The sequence below is a fragment of the Dicentrarchus labrax genome, unplaced genomic scaffold (assembly GCF_905237075.1).
Source record: "Dicentrarchus labrax unplaced genomic scaffold, dlabrax2021, whole genome shotgun sequence".
In the NCBI taxonomy this organism is placed as follows: domain Eukaryota; kingdom Metazoa; phylum Chordata; class Actinopteri; family Moronidae; genus Dicentrarchus; species Dicentrarchus labrax.
Genome location: NW_026136719.1, coordinates 6,171,181 through 6,186,583, shown reverse-complemented (window position 1 = coordinate 6,186,583; position 15,403 = coordinate 6,171,181). Strand labels below are relative to the sequence as shown.

Here is a 15,403-nt window from a genome sequence, read left to right as displayed (position 1 = left end):
CACAGATTATTCAATTAACACATCAGTATGATAAAATTATATTTAAAAAGAAGTAGATTACAGCAGGAGGTAGTGGCACAATGTAAAAATAAACATAACTGCAAAGTTAAAGTGTCATTTAAAGGAAATATAGGCTATATAAAGAGACCCCAGGGACCCCACAGTCTCACGCAGGCGGTGTTGTTTATGATTGACGTCAGCTCAGCTAACATCCACCTCTTACCCACCTCCTCTTACCCACCTCCTCCATGGAGTCCAGGAGGAAGTCCAGGACGGATGTAGCTCTCTTAACTGGATTTATGAGTCTTTTCCTGCCCCTCTCTGAGCTTCTACTACGAGAAAATAATCATTAGTTGCAGTCAAAATAGTTAAAAAACGAGCTTCACCTCAACCAACAACAACAGTAAAATCCTGTTTTTACATTAATGCATGAGTCATAATAATCCAACAGTCACAGCAGACATTGTCCTACATTGAGTACTTTCATTTTAAAACTTTAAGTTCATTGTTCGGGAACTCTTAACATTTTCAATGCAGGACTTGTAACAGAGAATTTTTATAGTTTGGTACCTTTAGTAAAGCTTCCTCCACCACTGGGTGAACATTTTCTATTGTATTTATTCTTTATCAGCAGTATAGTAAAGTTACAACACTTAAAATAACAATACAACAACACACAAGTATAAAATCATATATCCATACATACATACATGATACTAAATCAAGAGAGAGCAAACAAAAAGATGAAAACAATTGGCACAATTCAAAAAAAGAAATAAACAAAGTCATGTAGCAATATTGTTTATAATATTTAACAAAAGATATTTCTTGTTTTCTCTCTCTCACTCACAACATGATGTCAAGATTATTCTTTTTCTTTATTTTTCTAGTTGTTTCCCATTAATTTAAACTATCCGTTCGTATACATTTAAAACCAAAACACAATTATATTTTTTTTTAAAAACAAATGGCAAAGGTCAAAATGTGCCTGCAAATGGCATTGAAAGGGTTGATAAGAAGAAAGGAGGGTTCGGGGCTTCATTTGTTGTTTGGCTGCGAACAACAAAGATGATATATAAACGCAGATAATGTAAAAGTGTATATATGATGTTAGAAATGGAAATATTTTCAGAATATTGTGTTTTCTTGTAGTACTTGAATTAAAGTTGTCCTCCTATGAGATGACCATGCCCCTAAGCCAAAGCTCTAAAAGGTTAATCTTTAATTCTCTCTGCAGGAAATATGAGACATTCAGATAAAAACACAGTTTACATTAAAACACGCAAGCAGCCTGTAAAAGGGCAAAAATATGATTATTTTTGTTTTTATATTAAAACAGTTCATAATAATGTTAATCTATTCTAGACTAGAGATGTTGGGCAGTGGTTCCCCAACCACTAGCTTCACTGGGGTTTTTTTCCAGGTCTTCTTGATTTGAAGAGATGTAAGAAAACTTTAAAAAAATATACACACTAAGCCTATATTTCGGCATTTAGATCACTTCTATGAAGAAAAGTAAATGTAAAGTAAATTGTCTAATAAAATAATGGTCAAAACACAGAATGTCAAAAGAGAAGCCTAAAATAATGATAGAAGTGCATCAAGCAGACAGAGAATTGTATAAAAACTTCCCTTAACAGGAAATAATCTGCTCAAAATTCATCCAAATAACTCCTACTCAGCTGAATATGTCAAAAAAAGGAAGCCTTTTAAGTGTGTGTGATTGTTAAAGACATGTAAAACATACATAATACAGACAGAATTGGGGTCTGAGCCCATTTTGGCCATTTTTGAATACTGATATATATTGATTTTGCCTTTACATACCACATAAAAAAATGTTTGCCATACCCATGCTTGGTAACTTTTTTTCACGTCATCTATATGATCAGATAATTATTTTTTCACTTTGACCTACTTTATTAACACATTGGGCCCAAAAATACACAGATTTAAAAAATATACAATTTATTACAATAAAAAACACAAACATGCTCAATGAACTCTTTTGGAACTTGAAAAAGTAAACATAGGTTGCAAATATGAACAAATAAATGTAAAGTTGAAGTAAAGTAATACTTTACACAAATATTTACCATAAAAAGCATGTATATTTATAGGTGTTTTTACCTTGCCACCTGCAAGTCTTCAAAACAAAGTAAGTGCAAAATTAAACAGAGCTACACCAGTGTTTTGTATTCCCTCAAAGTCTCAAATAGTGCAAATGTAATATAAGAGGTAAAATTGCGATGTAATCAAAACTATATCCAAATTGAGGTGTAATCAAACTATATACTATATACAGGTTCTGCGGCAGCTGGTTGGACAGCTCAACACCACCCATGTTCCTGTTGTAGGCACGGATCAGGTGCATCACAGCATCATATGAGAGCCCATGCACTCTGTGTGTGTGTGTGTGTTTTTCCTGTATAAATGTTGAAATTCACTATGTAGCCATTGCTTGAGTCAGCCTGTCGTACTCTGGTGTTCCCTTCTTCTCATCATTTTTTTTGTCCTCCTCTGGGTCACTGGGGTGGATGTTCCAAAGCAGAGCCCTGAAACGGTCCCTCGCCATCACTGTAGCTGGAAACGGCACGGCATGTAATGGTGTTCTGTTTCCAGTAATCTGTGATGCTTGGCAGTGGCACCAGAGATGTATAAGTAAGGAGCCAGAGGAACTTGTAGAGCTCTTCAACCTCAACATCAGCCCATTTGTACTTCTTCCCCATTTCCTTGCTCTTTGCTGCACGCTTGTTGGTGTTGGTGCAGAGTGTTCGCACTGTGGTTGGGGAGAAGTACAGCTGAAACAGGTCCAGAGGTGTACAGGCTGCGTGAGTGTCCACCTGGGCTCCTGGTGTTCTCCGTGGCATGAAGCGGCTCATTTGTGGAGCAGCGTCAGGGTCGCTTCCACTTCCCCAGGGCTCCAAGCGATGGAGTGGCCGAGCCTGTGGAGATCTGGATCTCATCTGACTTCTCCTACCACGCCCTCTCCGGGTAGGCCTCCGCGTCGAGGGTCCACCATCCTCATATCTGTATACACATGACAACAACAAATAAACAATTAGCGATTGTTCAGGTTATTGTTCATATGCACATGATGGATAGTGAATTCAAATGTGGGCACTAAAATTGTAGTTCTCTGGCTCCCTACAACAATGTGAATACTCAGTTTACAAAAGAAAACCTTACAAGTAATAAATAAATACATGCAACTAGAAATAAACATAGATAACATAAAATAAAACACAAAATAAACACTAGGAAAATCAGTATATCCATCTCCTTGAAATGAGTATGAGAGTTCAGATAAAGGGGAAAACGAACATTAACCCATCTCTGTATTTATCAGTTCAGCCCTGCTCTTCTGTACACATAAACCTACCTAAATATATATCACGTTATATACATATCAGACGGTTTTATAACGTTTACAATACAGCAGTAAACAAAACAAAAGCTACAAATATTCATATACAGCCCTCTATCGTGTAAGAACTGTAATACTACTTTAACAATCAAGTGGTGGTTCTCATTTTGACCCAATAAAGATTTAACTGAAAATGACCGAACTCCCAAATCTGATTCTCTCTTATATAAAATGCTCCTTTCTATGGTTTTTCTGTGACATTTTAATGAAACATGTTCACCTGTTTCCACACTCACAAAGCCCATTAGGATGCTTTCCAATAACATATAAAGACGGATTCAACCCACAGTGCCCAAGTCTCAACCTACAGATTTTTAACCTACAATGCCTGGCTTTTTTAACCTGAGACTGCGAAGAGTAATAGTGTCTCCCCTTGGTCTCACTTTCCCATAATCTTTGCCATTCCCTTTCAATACTCTGTTTATTTTTTTTCTTTTAGTTCCACTCTTCCCAATGATATATGTATATATTTTCACATGCTCAATCCACCGCAGAGCCCAAAGAATTGCCAGTAACTCTGTTGTAAATACAGAGATCCAGAAGGTCCGGTTGAGTTATATACACCCCCCAAAAGCTGCTTTACCACTCTCTGGTTCCCTGGCACCATCTGTAAAAATGTTCAGATATGATCCCATACCACTGCTCAGATATTGTTCCAACTTTAAGGCAATCACGCGTTTATTCTTCTCTTATAAAAAAGTTAAATCAACATCCAATTCTTGCATTAACCAATAAGGAATAGGTAATCGAATTGTGTAGAGTGCCGTGTTTTCCTGCTGATTTATGTGATTTATTTTTAATCTTTCTGTAAGAATCCAGTGTCCCTTGCTGGGAATGCTAAATTAGATCCACTCAATGTTACCCAGTACTGCATTCCCAACTTAAACATAAGGGCATTTCACCCATTTCAATGAGCAGAGCTGGAATTGGAGATGTCCTGAAAGCTCCACAACAGAGTCTCACTTCCAAACAAACCAGACCCCCAAACATCTGAATTATTTTTTATATTGATCACGTAGAGTAGTATCAGCAGATTCAACCACTTTATCCCGTTTTGTAAAATCCCCCAAAAATGACGCTCGGATATTTATTTTTTTTACTACCAAATTAAAAACTATCATATGTCCGGTTTTACGTGGTGTATCAAAGTCAAATAAAAACTAGGAGAGAGTTTCAAGTCCGCACTTTCCAGGAAAGTGGACGGCAGCGCTCCACGTGACCTAGTTTCTTTTCTACAGCGCTTAGAAGACGTCACGCGATCTGATTTCGCATGTTGATCAATCAGTGTGTTCACTATACGGACTGTGAGTCACTCTGTGTTTATGCATTGATTAGAACATGAAATCATTTCATTCAAGGACAGATAAAAACCTGGGATGCGGGACTGTGCGTGTGCAGTATCTGATCCCGCCTGTGAGCAGGAAGTGCGGGGTTGGTGTCGCGGTGACGTGAACGCGCATGCTCGTACTGGGCGGGCCAAAAAAGCTGGTGGTCACCCCCCCCCACACACACACACACACACACACACACACACACACACACACACAACTGGGCAAAGTTTTTCCACCACTGTAGTAAAGTTGACCAAGAGGCCACTGCGTACTGGAAAGGGGGAAAACAACACGTTTTTTTTTATTTTATTTTATTTTTATTTGTTTTATTTTGCGTGGAAACGAGTTGTTGTTTTTGTACTAAAATCCACATTTTAAGGCTCGGACTTATCTTTTGGATATAGCTGGTTTCCCACAACACACGAAGCACTAACGTGAAGATGGTTAGTTTCCTCTAGAAGCTTGTTTTATAACCGGATTTGGGGGGTAAGTCTGCACACATTACATCTGTGTATTTTTATTTTAAAACACAGCTTTAGGTCTTTTATTTTGAAATGTTTCATTTTAAATAAAACGTTGGGTGTCGGTGTCGCTCGGTTACCGCCTCTTGTTTATAAACCCCCGGTCGTGTGAACGTTAGCTGATAATGTGGCTTTTATAAAACAAAAGTTGAGGATGTTTTAACGTTTTCTGGACTTTCCGGTTTTGTTAATGATTTTAAACAAGCTACCCCCCCCCTCCTCCTCCCGCCCCTCCCGGCTAACGCTAACGGGTCGGACCGTTAAAAACACGTCTTAAACTAACGGTTAAAGTCATAAATACAAGCGGTGTTCTTGTGGAGTAGACTCACAGTTTGCGGCGACCGTATCGAGAGTTTAAAAGCGAAGCCGCCGTTTGTTTACCGCACAGAAGTTCCGCGCCAAGGATTTCAAAAACAGTCTACCTGCGCGGGACACCCGTTCCAATTCCGGTTTGCTGCCTCGCGCCGCGCTCCCATTGGCTGCCTCCGAGAAAAAAGGGCGGCACCGGCGGACGTCCGTTGGCCCCGGCGATTCGACGTAACGTACGTCAGTTACCGCCAATATAAATCTGTGGTGTTTTGATTCGATTGTTTTTGTGATCGATCTCCCCGAGAAAAAACATTTTTTTTAAAAAAAGAGCACAGCGCGTAATTTAATTTATTAATGTTATTTATTCACTTGTTGTTGTTGTTGTTGTTGTTGTTGTTGACACGCAGTTTTAGAAATGTTGGTACCCGACGAATGTGTTCCTCTGAAGAAGCGGTAAGGTTGTAATAACTTCGTATAATTAGTAATTCAGGAATTAATAGGCAACGTTTTATTTGGATTAATTGTATTAATCAATACGGTAAAAAATAAATAGAGAATAATCTGTTGGGAAAGTGTAAAGTTTTAGGTTAAAAGCTGCTTTTTTTCCTTCCCCTGTACTGTTAAAAGCATATTATGAAAGATTGATGATTGTCTATCAGTGTATTAATGCATAAAGTTAGCTATAATCTTTATTTTATATATATATATATATATATATAATATAATATAATATCAAGTAGAGTTAAAATGACAAATATGTAACTTTTGCTGTAATAACTTCACATAAGCAGTAATCCAGGAATCAATGAGCAATGCTTTATTTGGATTAATGATACTAATAAATATGGCAAATTAGAAAAAGTAGTGAATAAATCTGACACATTTTAGCCAATATAAGTTAATACCTATTTTTTCCTTTAACCCACACTGTTAAGAGCATATTAAGAAAGATTTCAGAATAGTTTTATACCCCTGAGCTGATCTATTAATGCATAACGTTAGCTATACTCTTTATTAACTTCTTATGCAAAGGTGGAAAATATCAAGTACAGCGCTTGAATGTCAAAATCTGACCCAGAAATATCATTCAAAGGTCAGTAAGTACAGATTATTCTGAATATGTTTCTCACACACCTCCTTGAATTAAATCCCAATGTTCCTCAGTAGAGATTTACGTGCTCGTATCTTTACCGCCATCTTCTGTTTCCTCCCTTTTGCTGACTAGGACGATGGCTTTGTAGCACCCCAGGTTCCCGTAAACACCCCAAAGAAAGTATCTGGTCAGCGTGCAGTGTCAGCGGAGAACCGGCCGACCATGGGTCCCCTCACTACGCCTAAAAAAGGAAGGGAAGTGGGTTCAGTCGACCCCTGGACGCCGACCTCCAACCTCAAGATGCTCATCAGTGCGGCCAGCCCCGACATCAGGAACCGAGAGAAGGAGCTGTGCATGGACACCGACGGGCGGGAAGGGGTTGACTCCATACAGGTACAAAAAGCAACTCACACACGATGAATGAAACACTTTATGATGAGTCAGGAACACTTTTCTTATCCGCCACTCTCCGTTTATCCTCCCGCAGGACACTGACAACGGAGAAGAGTCCGAGAAGATGATCAGCCGGAAAGAGAAGAGTCTGGGTTTGCTCTGTCACAAATTCCTCGCCCGCTACCCAGATTGCCCGAACCCCGCCCTGAACAACGACATCTGCCTGGATGATGTGGCCACTGAGCTCAGTACGTCTTCTGTATCAACTAATCAATCATACAGTATCAATCCATCCAGACCACAGTCAGGGTGTCAGATATTTGGCAGCTAATGGTTGCTTTCATTACCCTTTTAAATGTGGGGATTGTTGTTTGTTTTAATATAATGCCCATTAGAGGTTACTGGGGACCAAATACATGCAAATAACTATGTAGTAGATATAAAAAATATGGCAAATTAGTAATATCTTTAATAGTTGTCAGCATTGAGATAATGAAAGTGATAACTGTAGTAATGATAATACAAATAATGTGTATTATATGCTGATATTCCTTACATAATAGGTCTGAATTCATTTGTAATCTCGTTTTGAGACTAAATTAAAGACCCCTCCACCAACTGAGAAGCCTAAAAATGATAGAAATGTACAAGAAGTTCCCTTAACAGGAAATAATCTGCTCAAACTTGATCTAAATAACTACTACTCAGCTGAATTTGTCAAAAAAAAAAGAAGCCTTTTAAGTGTGTATTATTGTTAAAGACATGTAATACAGACAGAATTGTATTAAAAGTGCCTTTTAACTATCAGGAAAACACAAGTTGCTCAATCAGCGTGTTCACTATTTGGGTGAGATTGTCAAATATTTTCCACACCGATCGCAAATTCTAGGTCTAGTTTATTGTCACAGATGCAGATATGTGAGTTTGCGGGAAATAAAATCACAAATAGTAATAATAAACACTGTGACACCAGTTCATTTATTAACTTGAGTCATTTTGTTTTCTTCGCCGCCGGCACAGATGTGGAACGCCGGCGCATCTACGACATCATGAACGTGCTGGAGAGTCTGCACATGGTGAGCCGCTCCGCCAAGAACCGGTACACGTGGCACGGCCGGACGAAGCTGGCTCAGACGCTGGCCATCTTGAAGCAGGTGGGCGAGGAGCACAGGTACGGCCAGCAGATGCAGCAGATCCGGCAGCGTCTCCTGGACAAGGAGTTTGACTTTGACGAGGAGGAGAAGGAGAACAAGGAGATGGTGGTGGACCTGGAGAGCGGGGAGCAGGGACAGAGGGAGCTCTTCTTCGTGGAGCTTCCAGGAGTAGAGTTCAAAGCAGGTGAGAAGCCGGAGAGCCATGGGTCGTATTTTAGGCATAATTCCTCATCGGAAGTGGGTTTTTCCGCTGTTTTAACATCCAGAATGGTTGATTTTTGGTCATTTATGTTCCAAAAGGCATTAAACATCCTTTAAAATTACCTTTTAGAATGAACAGATGGACTTGTTTTGTAGTTATCGATTGAAATATACACTCAAATTTTGTTTTTGAAAGCTTAATGCATCCTAAAACAACAGTAATTTGAAATTCAGTCATAGGTTCTTTATCTGAATAAAAGTTTTTAATACGAGATTAAAAACCGAACAAAAGTGCAGGTTTTGTGGCACTAACTTTCCGTTTGTCGTGTCTAGCCTCTGTTAACAGTCGGAAGGACAAATCTCTGAGGGTGATGAGCCAGAAGTTTGTCATGCTCTTCCTGGTGTCTAATCCTCGCGTGGTCAGTCTGGACGTGGCCGCCAAGATCCTGATCGGAGAGGACCAGGGTGCCGATCAAGACAAGAACAAGTTCAAGAGTGAGTACGAGGCCTGGTGTATGGTTTTTATATCTCATCCTGGAGAACAGTCGATTTAAGGCTTTTTGTTTCAGTGCCAGCACATTCAGAATGATCTAGATGATGCAGTGTATTAGTGTCAGTTCATTATTGTTAGTCATTTTAATAGTGTGGAGGGCCTGAAGACGCATGTACAGATGTTATAAAGTTATAAAGCAATGCAAAGCTATTTAAATCTTCTAAAATGCATCATACATGATACATTTATTACCAGTACAAGATGTTTAAAGTCAGTTTTATTACATATACATGCACAATTACTGCACTCCATGCTTATTTTGAAAGTATTTATGGAGAATACGTGGATAGAAATACTCCAACATTGTACCGCTGGATGCGCGAGCTTTAAACGCAGGTTCTGTGGCAGTAGGATAATCTTGTGGTTTGCTCTGCTCGTGTGTTTGCAGCCAAAGTGCGCCGGCTGTATGATATAGCGAATGTGCTGCGGAGCCTGAAGCTCATCGAGAAAGTCCACGTGACAGAAGAGCGGGGGAGGAAACCGGCCTTCGAATGGGTCGGCCCCGAAGAATTCCCACAAGTCAAAGGTATCACCAGAGTCCGTTTCTTATTCTAATTCATTTTTCAGTGCCAAATTATCTCCTAGTTTCGCCGACTAAACATTAAACTCTTGTTTCAGACTTGGAGGACTCGGCACATCCGAATGTCCATCCAAGAAGAAAAGTGTGCTGGAGTCTCGTGGGTCCGTAGACAACTGTGCCAAAAACTTGTTTTCATCACCGGGGGCTAAACGCAGCTTCACCCGGCACCCCTCCCTCATAAAGCTGGCTAAGAGCATTCAGGACGACCGTCGCAAGATCAACTCCGCCCCCAGCAGTCCCGTCAAGAGTTCCCCCGGTGAGTAAATGTTTCTCCAGACAAGGTTACGCGTGTGGTGAAGGCGTTTGTGAACGACACTGACCATCTTTTCCTCTTTTGTCTTCAGGCGATTCGTCGAACGCAGACTTCCCAAACAAAATGGCCCAACTTGCTGCTATTTGTAAGATCGAATTAGATCAGAGGTCAGTTTGGTTACTTTTAGACTATTAATCAACTTAAAGTTGGCTTTTTAAATTAAATCTGGTGTGTTTGTGTATTAGTGGAGTTGATAAGGCTGTTAAGAATGACTATACTGTACATACAGTTTCAAAGAGTAGTATCTGCTGTCAGCCAGAAAATAACATGGCACTGAGGATGTCGGATTAGTAGCCACCAAAATTCTCCAAATAACGAGTTAACTGTTAGTATATGACTTGATTTTTAGAGCTCTTGAATTGTTTGTAATACGATACTGTTAACCCTCAAAACTGAAGCAAACTAACAGCAATAGATAAATAAATGCTTTGATTGAGAACAAGAGAAAGATAAAACAGTTTCAGCTCCCAGGTTCAGATTTCATAACGAGGTTGTTATGATTTCTAAAATATTAAATCAAAGTCTTGCTTCTGTTCCAGGACTGGAGCTAAACATCCAAAGCCTGCTGCTGCTGCTGCTGAGGTGGACACGGCTTCTGTGAGGCTGCAGCCGACCTCCTCCATTTCAAAGGAGCCGCCTCAGGCACTGTTTCTAACTCCAACCCATGAGCCCAGAGCCAACACTACTGTCCACCTCACCCCCCACACCTCGCTGGCAGCGCTGCCCGCGGGCTCCGTAGCATACATCCCCGCACAGTGTTCATCCCTGATCCCTGTGTTGTTACCTCAGCAGCGGGGCGGTGGGCCCTACGCTGTGTATCTGCAGCCTTCTTCCCCCAGGCCGAATCCCCTGGCCAGGCCGCAGCCCACCAGCCTCGCCGTGCGCTCTATGACCTTTGAGGATAAGACCGGGCAGAGCCCGACCGGCCAGTTTGCACCGAAGAGCCAGCCGGCCTCCAGGGCGTCAGACGTCAGCCCCTTGGCGCTCAAAAGGCTGCGTTCAGATTCAGCCTCAGAGAGCAGCCCCTCCAAAGCAAAGAGAGCCGACCCCAACTTTAAGGTAAATAAACATCCTGAGTGATTTAAAGGAAAGTTGTTATCTTATCTAAAACATTTTAAAATGCTTGTTATTTATCTCTGACAAACAGAATTTCCCTCCCTTTCTGTCTCTAGGACACCTCTCCAAAGCTGTGTGAGATCCTGCAGGCCCGTTTGAAGGCTCGTCGCAGCACCCAGCTCTCTAGCCGGCCCTCACCTCGCGCCCTCCACCTCGACCCGGAGTTTGTCAACACCCCCGGCGGCGCCGTCGCCAATCAGACGCTAGAGCAGAGCTTGGAGACCTTCCTGGAAAGAGAAGACAAGACGGCGAACTCTGACAGCGAGGCGGGATTAACACCAGTCAGAGCTGTTCCCCTCACGCCAGGACACGTCCACACCGAGGTACGTGCACAAAGACAACACCAGAGTTTGAGACCTAAGACCTTTTTGTCGTGTCAGTCGATTCAGTGTCACATTTCTCTGCCTCCAGAATTTAGTACCAGCTGGATACCTGATCCCAATCTCCCATCAGTCCCTCATCGGCTACAGGGAAGTTCAGTGTGCAGGGAGAGAAAGCAACAAGGCCTCAACTCCAACTTACAACATTTACCAAACACCAACAGCAGGTAAATATGGCACTGAATGTCAGAAATGTTGCTTTTCTAACTAGATTTTGTCTTTCCACAATGGGTTAGTTGGTTGATTGAACAGAAGGTATTCGATTCACAGAGGTATAAAACAGATCAACATCATTTGATAACCTGGAACCAGAGGATTATGTTTTTTTTGTCTTGGTAACTGGCGTAAACTGTCAATTTATAATAAAAATTGTCGTTTATTTAATGGTCTATAGCTGAACTAAGAAATCTATGAATTCATTTTCATCTTCATTTTAGTTTTAGGGCTTTTTACTGTTATTTTTTAATAGCTCAAAATTAACTGAGGATTAGAGTAAGAGTCTATACACATGAATAACTGGACTGTTTTATTTTGTCCTCACCAGGCTCCAGACCTTCCCCAGCCCAGGAGATTACACCCACCAGCCTCCGTCTTCACAAACCCGCTGCTACTGCTGCCGCCGCCTCGCCACACGCCACCCAGCAGGCCCACCGCCTCCACAGCCCCAGTCCTGCCATCCTCAACTTCACCCTGCAGAACCTGGGTCTGATCTCAGGCTCCAGCCCAGGAAACGGCTTCGCTACCCCCCAGACTCCAGAGTGTGCCGGCACCATAGCCAGCCCGTTGGCTCTGCAGCAGAGAGGCATGGTTTTCATCAAGCCTGTGTCGCCTGTGCCCATCCAGCAGTCCGTATCCGGGCAGCAAGTGGCCCTGATCAGTTTACAACAGGTAACGACTCAACCTGTGAGAACAGATGTATAATGTCTTCTTGAGAAAATTAGTAAATGTAACTTGAGTAATAGTATGAGGGGGTAAAATCTCAACTTCTGCTGCAGTTTTGATTAATTTTTTTGCCCGACCCTATGGAAGTGTAATACTAAATACTGTTACAACTTTGGGACCCCCAGATAGCTCACCTGGTCGATTCCTCCCCGCAGCCGCCGGGGGTTTCCCCCCCCCCCTCCCCCCCCCCCCCACCCCCCCCCAACAAAAAAAAACAAAAAACCCAAAAAAAAAAAAAAAAAATATTTAAAATCCACTTGATAATATCAAAAAGTTGAACGAAATACTTGACAAAAGGGAGAGAGGAGGTGTTGAAATTCCACTCAATAGATCAGACTGGTAAAGTAATTGCATTATAAGACAGCAGGAATTCTGCTGTTTTATTTAACACATAATTATAACAGGAGTATTTACAGGGACATGGATAAACTACACAAACATAAAAGAAAAAGAAAGCAGGAAAACAAACCTGTGAACCAATAAAACCCCTTCAGTCTGTACTTTTTAAAGGGTCAAACCACAACAAGAAACTAGGGTTAGCAGGCGTGTTTCGTTGGTTTCGAGTTATCATGATGGTTGTTTCTTCGAGAGGAAGTAGTTCCAATGACAACTGTCCACACTGAGGTCTGTGGATTATCTGTCAGAGCGCATCCTTTTAAAACAAAAGACTAACTGAACGCTGTCTTGTTTCCCAGCCTCTGATGACCACCCCCAAAGGGACGGGGCTCCCCCCGCACAGCTTCTTCCACACGCCGGTCCCCCTCTCTCCTCTGGCTACCATGGTAACCAGCGGTGGACACCTGGCCACCAAAACTGTTTACATCCCTCAGAGGAAGCTGGACGTCGCCACCGAAGACTCGTGAAAGCCTTCGAAGGGAAACCTCTGGTGTGTGTGTGTGTGTGTGTGTGTGTGTGTGTGTGTGTGTGTGTGTGTGTGTGTGTGTGTGTGTGTGTGTGTGTGTGTGTGTGTGTGTGTGTGTGTGTGTGTTATGGGTGGGTTATTCTTTCTTTTTCTTTTCTTTTTTTTAGCATTTTAAAGCATTCATTACCTCTGAACATTTCACAGCGGGCTCACTGCCTTCACTCACAGCCAGCTTTAAAAGTAGCTGCCGTGCAGACTTCCGGTGTGGCCCGGTGGACACATGGAAACCAGATTACAGAGCGAGTTCACCAGATACTTATGAACACTATTGTCATTGCTGGTTGGAACTGGGACGACATTTGCATAATCTAATGGAGGAGAGTTAATTTTCTTTTTGTTTGTTTGTTTGTTTGTTTCACTTATTTCTGTTAATCTGGGTGAACACCAACTTTTTTTTTTTCCCCTTTCAAATTACCAAGAGTAGTAAAAGTCACATCAATATTATAAATAAAAATATAAGTCGACGTTTTTTGACTGAGAGTTTGATTGGAAACATGTTGATTGATTATTTTGTTAAACCTGGTGATAGGACTTTTGCACATATGTACCTGTTAACTGTTACCCCCCCTGTTGAAAAATGTAATTGTTAAAGAGAAAGTGAATATGTGATTCATTTCAAGACTAATCAGACATTTTATGTTTAATTAAGTTTAATTTATAAGGAAATTACCTTCATTTCTGTTGTCCTGTAAAATGTAAAATAAATGTAAAACATTTTAATACATGTTTTCTAAGAACATTGCGTGATGTCCGGTTGTTTGTTTTGTCTGACCAACAGCCCGAAACCCAAATATATGTTACATAAATGATGCTATAAAACAGAGAAGAGCAAAACATTTGACTTAAACGATTAATTGATTATAAAAACTGAAGACAATGTTGAAACATAACGTGTTAGCACGCTTCCTAACCATTCCTTCCTCATAAAAGATTTGTAAAGCCGATTTTATAACCTGTTTCTTTAATATCCATGTTTACAAGCTTGCTGCCTTCGTTGTTGCACTGCTTCAATTCTTGGTGCTTTATCGGCTCCGTGATACTACTACTGGAGGTCTAAAACTCCACTAGGAACCATTAAAGGCCCAGTGTGTAGGATTTAGTGGTGTAGTTCACAACATTGCTTCACCCTTGACCTCCAAATGTGAAGGAGAAACTACGGTACTACGCGAACATCCCTGTATAATGCCAGTGATTGTTTGGTTTTTCCCTTCTACTCCATAGAAGGCGACCTGCAGCGTCTGTAGCTATAAAGGCTCTTAACCAAAAACATAATTCTATTTTCAGTTGATTTGACACTAATAAAACCGTAGTTTGTGCTCATTATATTGAATTTCTGCCAATAGAAACTTTCCTCACTGGATCTTTGAGGACAGACGAAGTAGAAAAATGACAGCTGAAGCTGACAGAGTACAGATTGGGTTAATGAAAGTTTATCTGAGTCTGACAAGCTAAGAGTAGCCACAGTCACACATCATGTCGGCAGAATGGGAGGAACATGAAAGCATTTGTGAGTGGGGAGCCCTCGTACATTATCTGCCCTACCCTGCCTATTACACCATTAATATAAAGTTAACCTTTATTGAAACAAGCTGATTGGATTCTTTGCATTAATATATAATGTTACACATGTTAAATTACTAATGATGGTTGCTTTGCATCTATTTTAGCATCTGGTTGTTGAAGTTTATATATTGGGAGGTATCAATCAAAAAGGTTCCCATTATCTCCCACTCATTAGATAGAGATAGATAGATAGATAGATAGATAGATAGAAGAAGAAGCAGATAGATAGATAGATAGATAGATAGATAGATAGATAGATAGATAGATACTTTATTTATCCCGAGGGAAATTCGAGCATCCAGTAGCAGCATACAAACATACATTAGACATACATCAAACATACATTAAAATTATCATAAGAACACTTCAGATGGCAGTTTTCTATTTGAATCCCTGAATAAATCAGATGTGGATGGTGATTTCGGAAGTCTGGCGCCAGGCTGTTTCTCCCACTTGGCTTCACAAATGTAATTTTCTGTACAATATGATTTAATTGTGGCATAAAATGTCTTTAAATGGCCATAAACCATTTTTATTTAGCTAACAAACATCTCAGGGGTCACTAGAGTGGCTCACAAATGTGTTTATATTCAGCTTTGCAGTTT

At 40.9% G+C, this 15,403-nt stretch overlaps 2 protein-coding genes across 3 annotated transcripts; one reads left to right on the top strand and one right to left on the bottom strand.

Annotated features, from left to right (window-relative positions):
- Positions 1 to 600: 600 nt before the first annotated feature.
- LOC127351695 (piggyBac transposable element-derived protein 4-like) lies at positions 601 to 5,718 on the bottom strand. 2 transcript variants are annotated; one of them, XR_007880932.1, is made up of 2 exons: positions 5,609 to 5,718; positions 601 to 3,030 (listed from the first exon to the last, which is right to left on the bottom strand). XR_007880932.1 is itself a non-coding variant. In XM_051379500.1 (2 exons), the coding sequence occupies exons 1-2, from the start codon at positions 4,885 to 4,887 to the stop codon at positions 2,526 to 2,528; spliced, it is 594 nt and encodes a 197-aa protein (XP_051235460.1). In that variant the 5' UTR covers positions 4,888 to 5,594; the 3' UTR covers positions 601 to 2,525. The 2 variants fall into 2 exon arrangements, 1 of the variants encoding a protein (XP_051235460.1); XM_051379500.1 differs by lacking the exon at positions 5,609 to 5,718 and adding an exon at positions 4,799 to 5,594.
- Positions 5,719 to 5,721: 3 nt separating this feature from the next.
- On the top strand, positions 5,722 to 13,977 carry e2f8 (E2F transcription factor 8). The gene is made up of 13 exons (XM_051379505.1): positions 5,722 to 6,041; positions 6,814 to 7,074; positions 7,169 to 7,322; positions 8,095 to 8,412; positions 8,763 to 8,924; positions 9,371 to 9,508; positions 9,609 to 9,818; positions 9,907 to 9,982; positions 10,415 to 10,934; positions 11,048 to 11,314; positions 11,403 to 11,538; positions 11,916 to 12,259; positions 13,009 to 13,977. The coding sequence occupies exons 1-13, from the start codon at positions 5,943 to 5,945 to the stop codon at positions 13,174 to 13,176; spliced, it is 2,853 nt and encodes a 950-aa protein (XP_051235465.1). The 5' UTR covers positions 5,722 to 5,942; the 3' UTR covers positions 13,177 to 13,977.
- The last annotated feature ends 1,426 nt before the right edge of the window (positions 13,978 to 15,403 follow it).

Excerpts from the sequence above, each read along its gene's own strand:
- LOC127351695 (XM_051379500.1), bottom strand. The coding sequence starts at position 4,887 with ATGCGCGTTCACGTCACCGCGACACCAACCCCGCACTTCCTGCTCACA. Across the intron at positions 3,031-4,798 it reads CGCACAGTCCCGCATCCCAG|ATATGAGGATGGTGGACCCT; the intron begins GTTTTTATCTGT and ends ATGTGTATACAG.
- e2f8 (XM_051379505.1), top strand. The coding sequence starts at position 5,943 with ATGTTATTTATTCACTTGTTGTTGTTGTTGTTGTTGTTGTTGTTGACA. Across the intron at positions 9,819-9,906 it reads TCCCGTCAAGAGTTCCCCCG|GCGATTCGTCGAACGCAGAC; the intron begins GTGAGTAAATGT and ends TTTTGTCTTCAG. Across the intron at positions 12,260-13,008 it reads CCCTGATCAGTTTACAACAG|CCTCTGATGACCACCCCCAA; the intron begins GTAACGACTCAA and ends CTTGTTTCCCAG.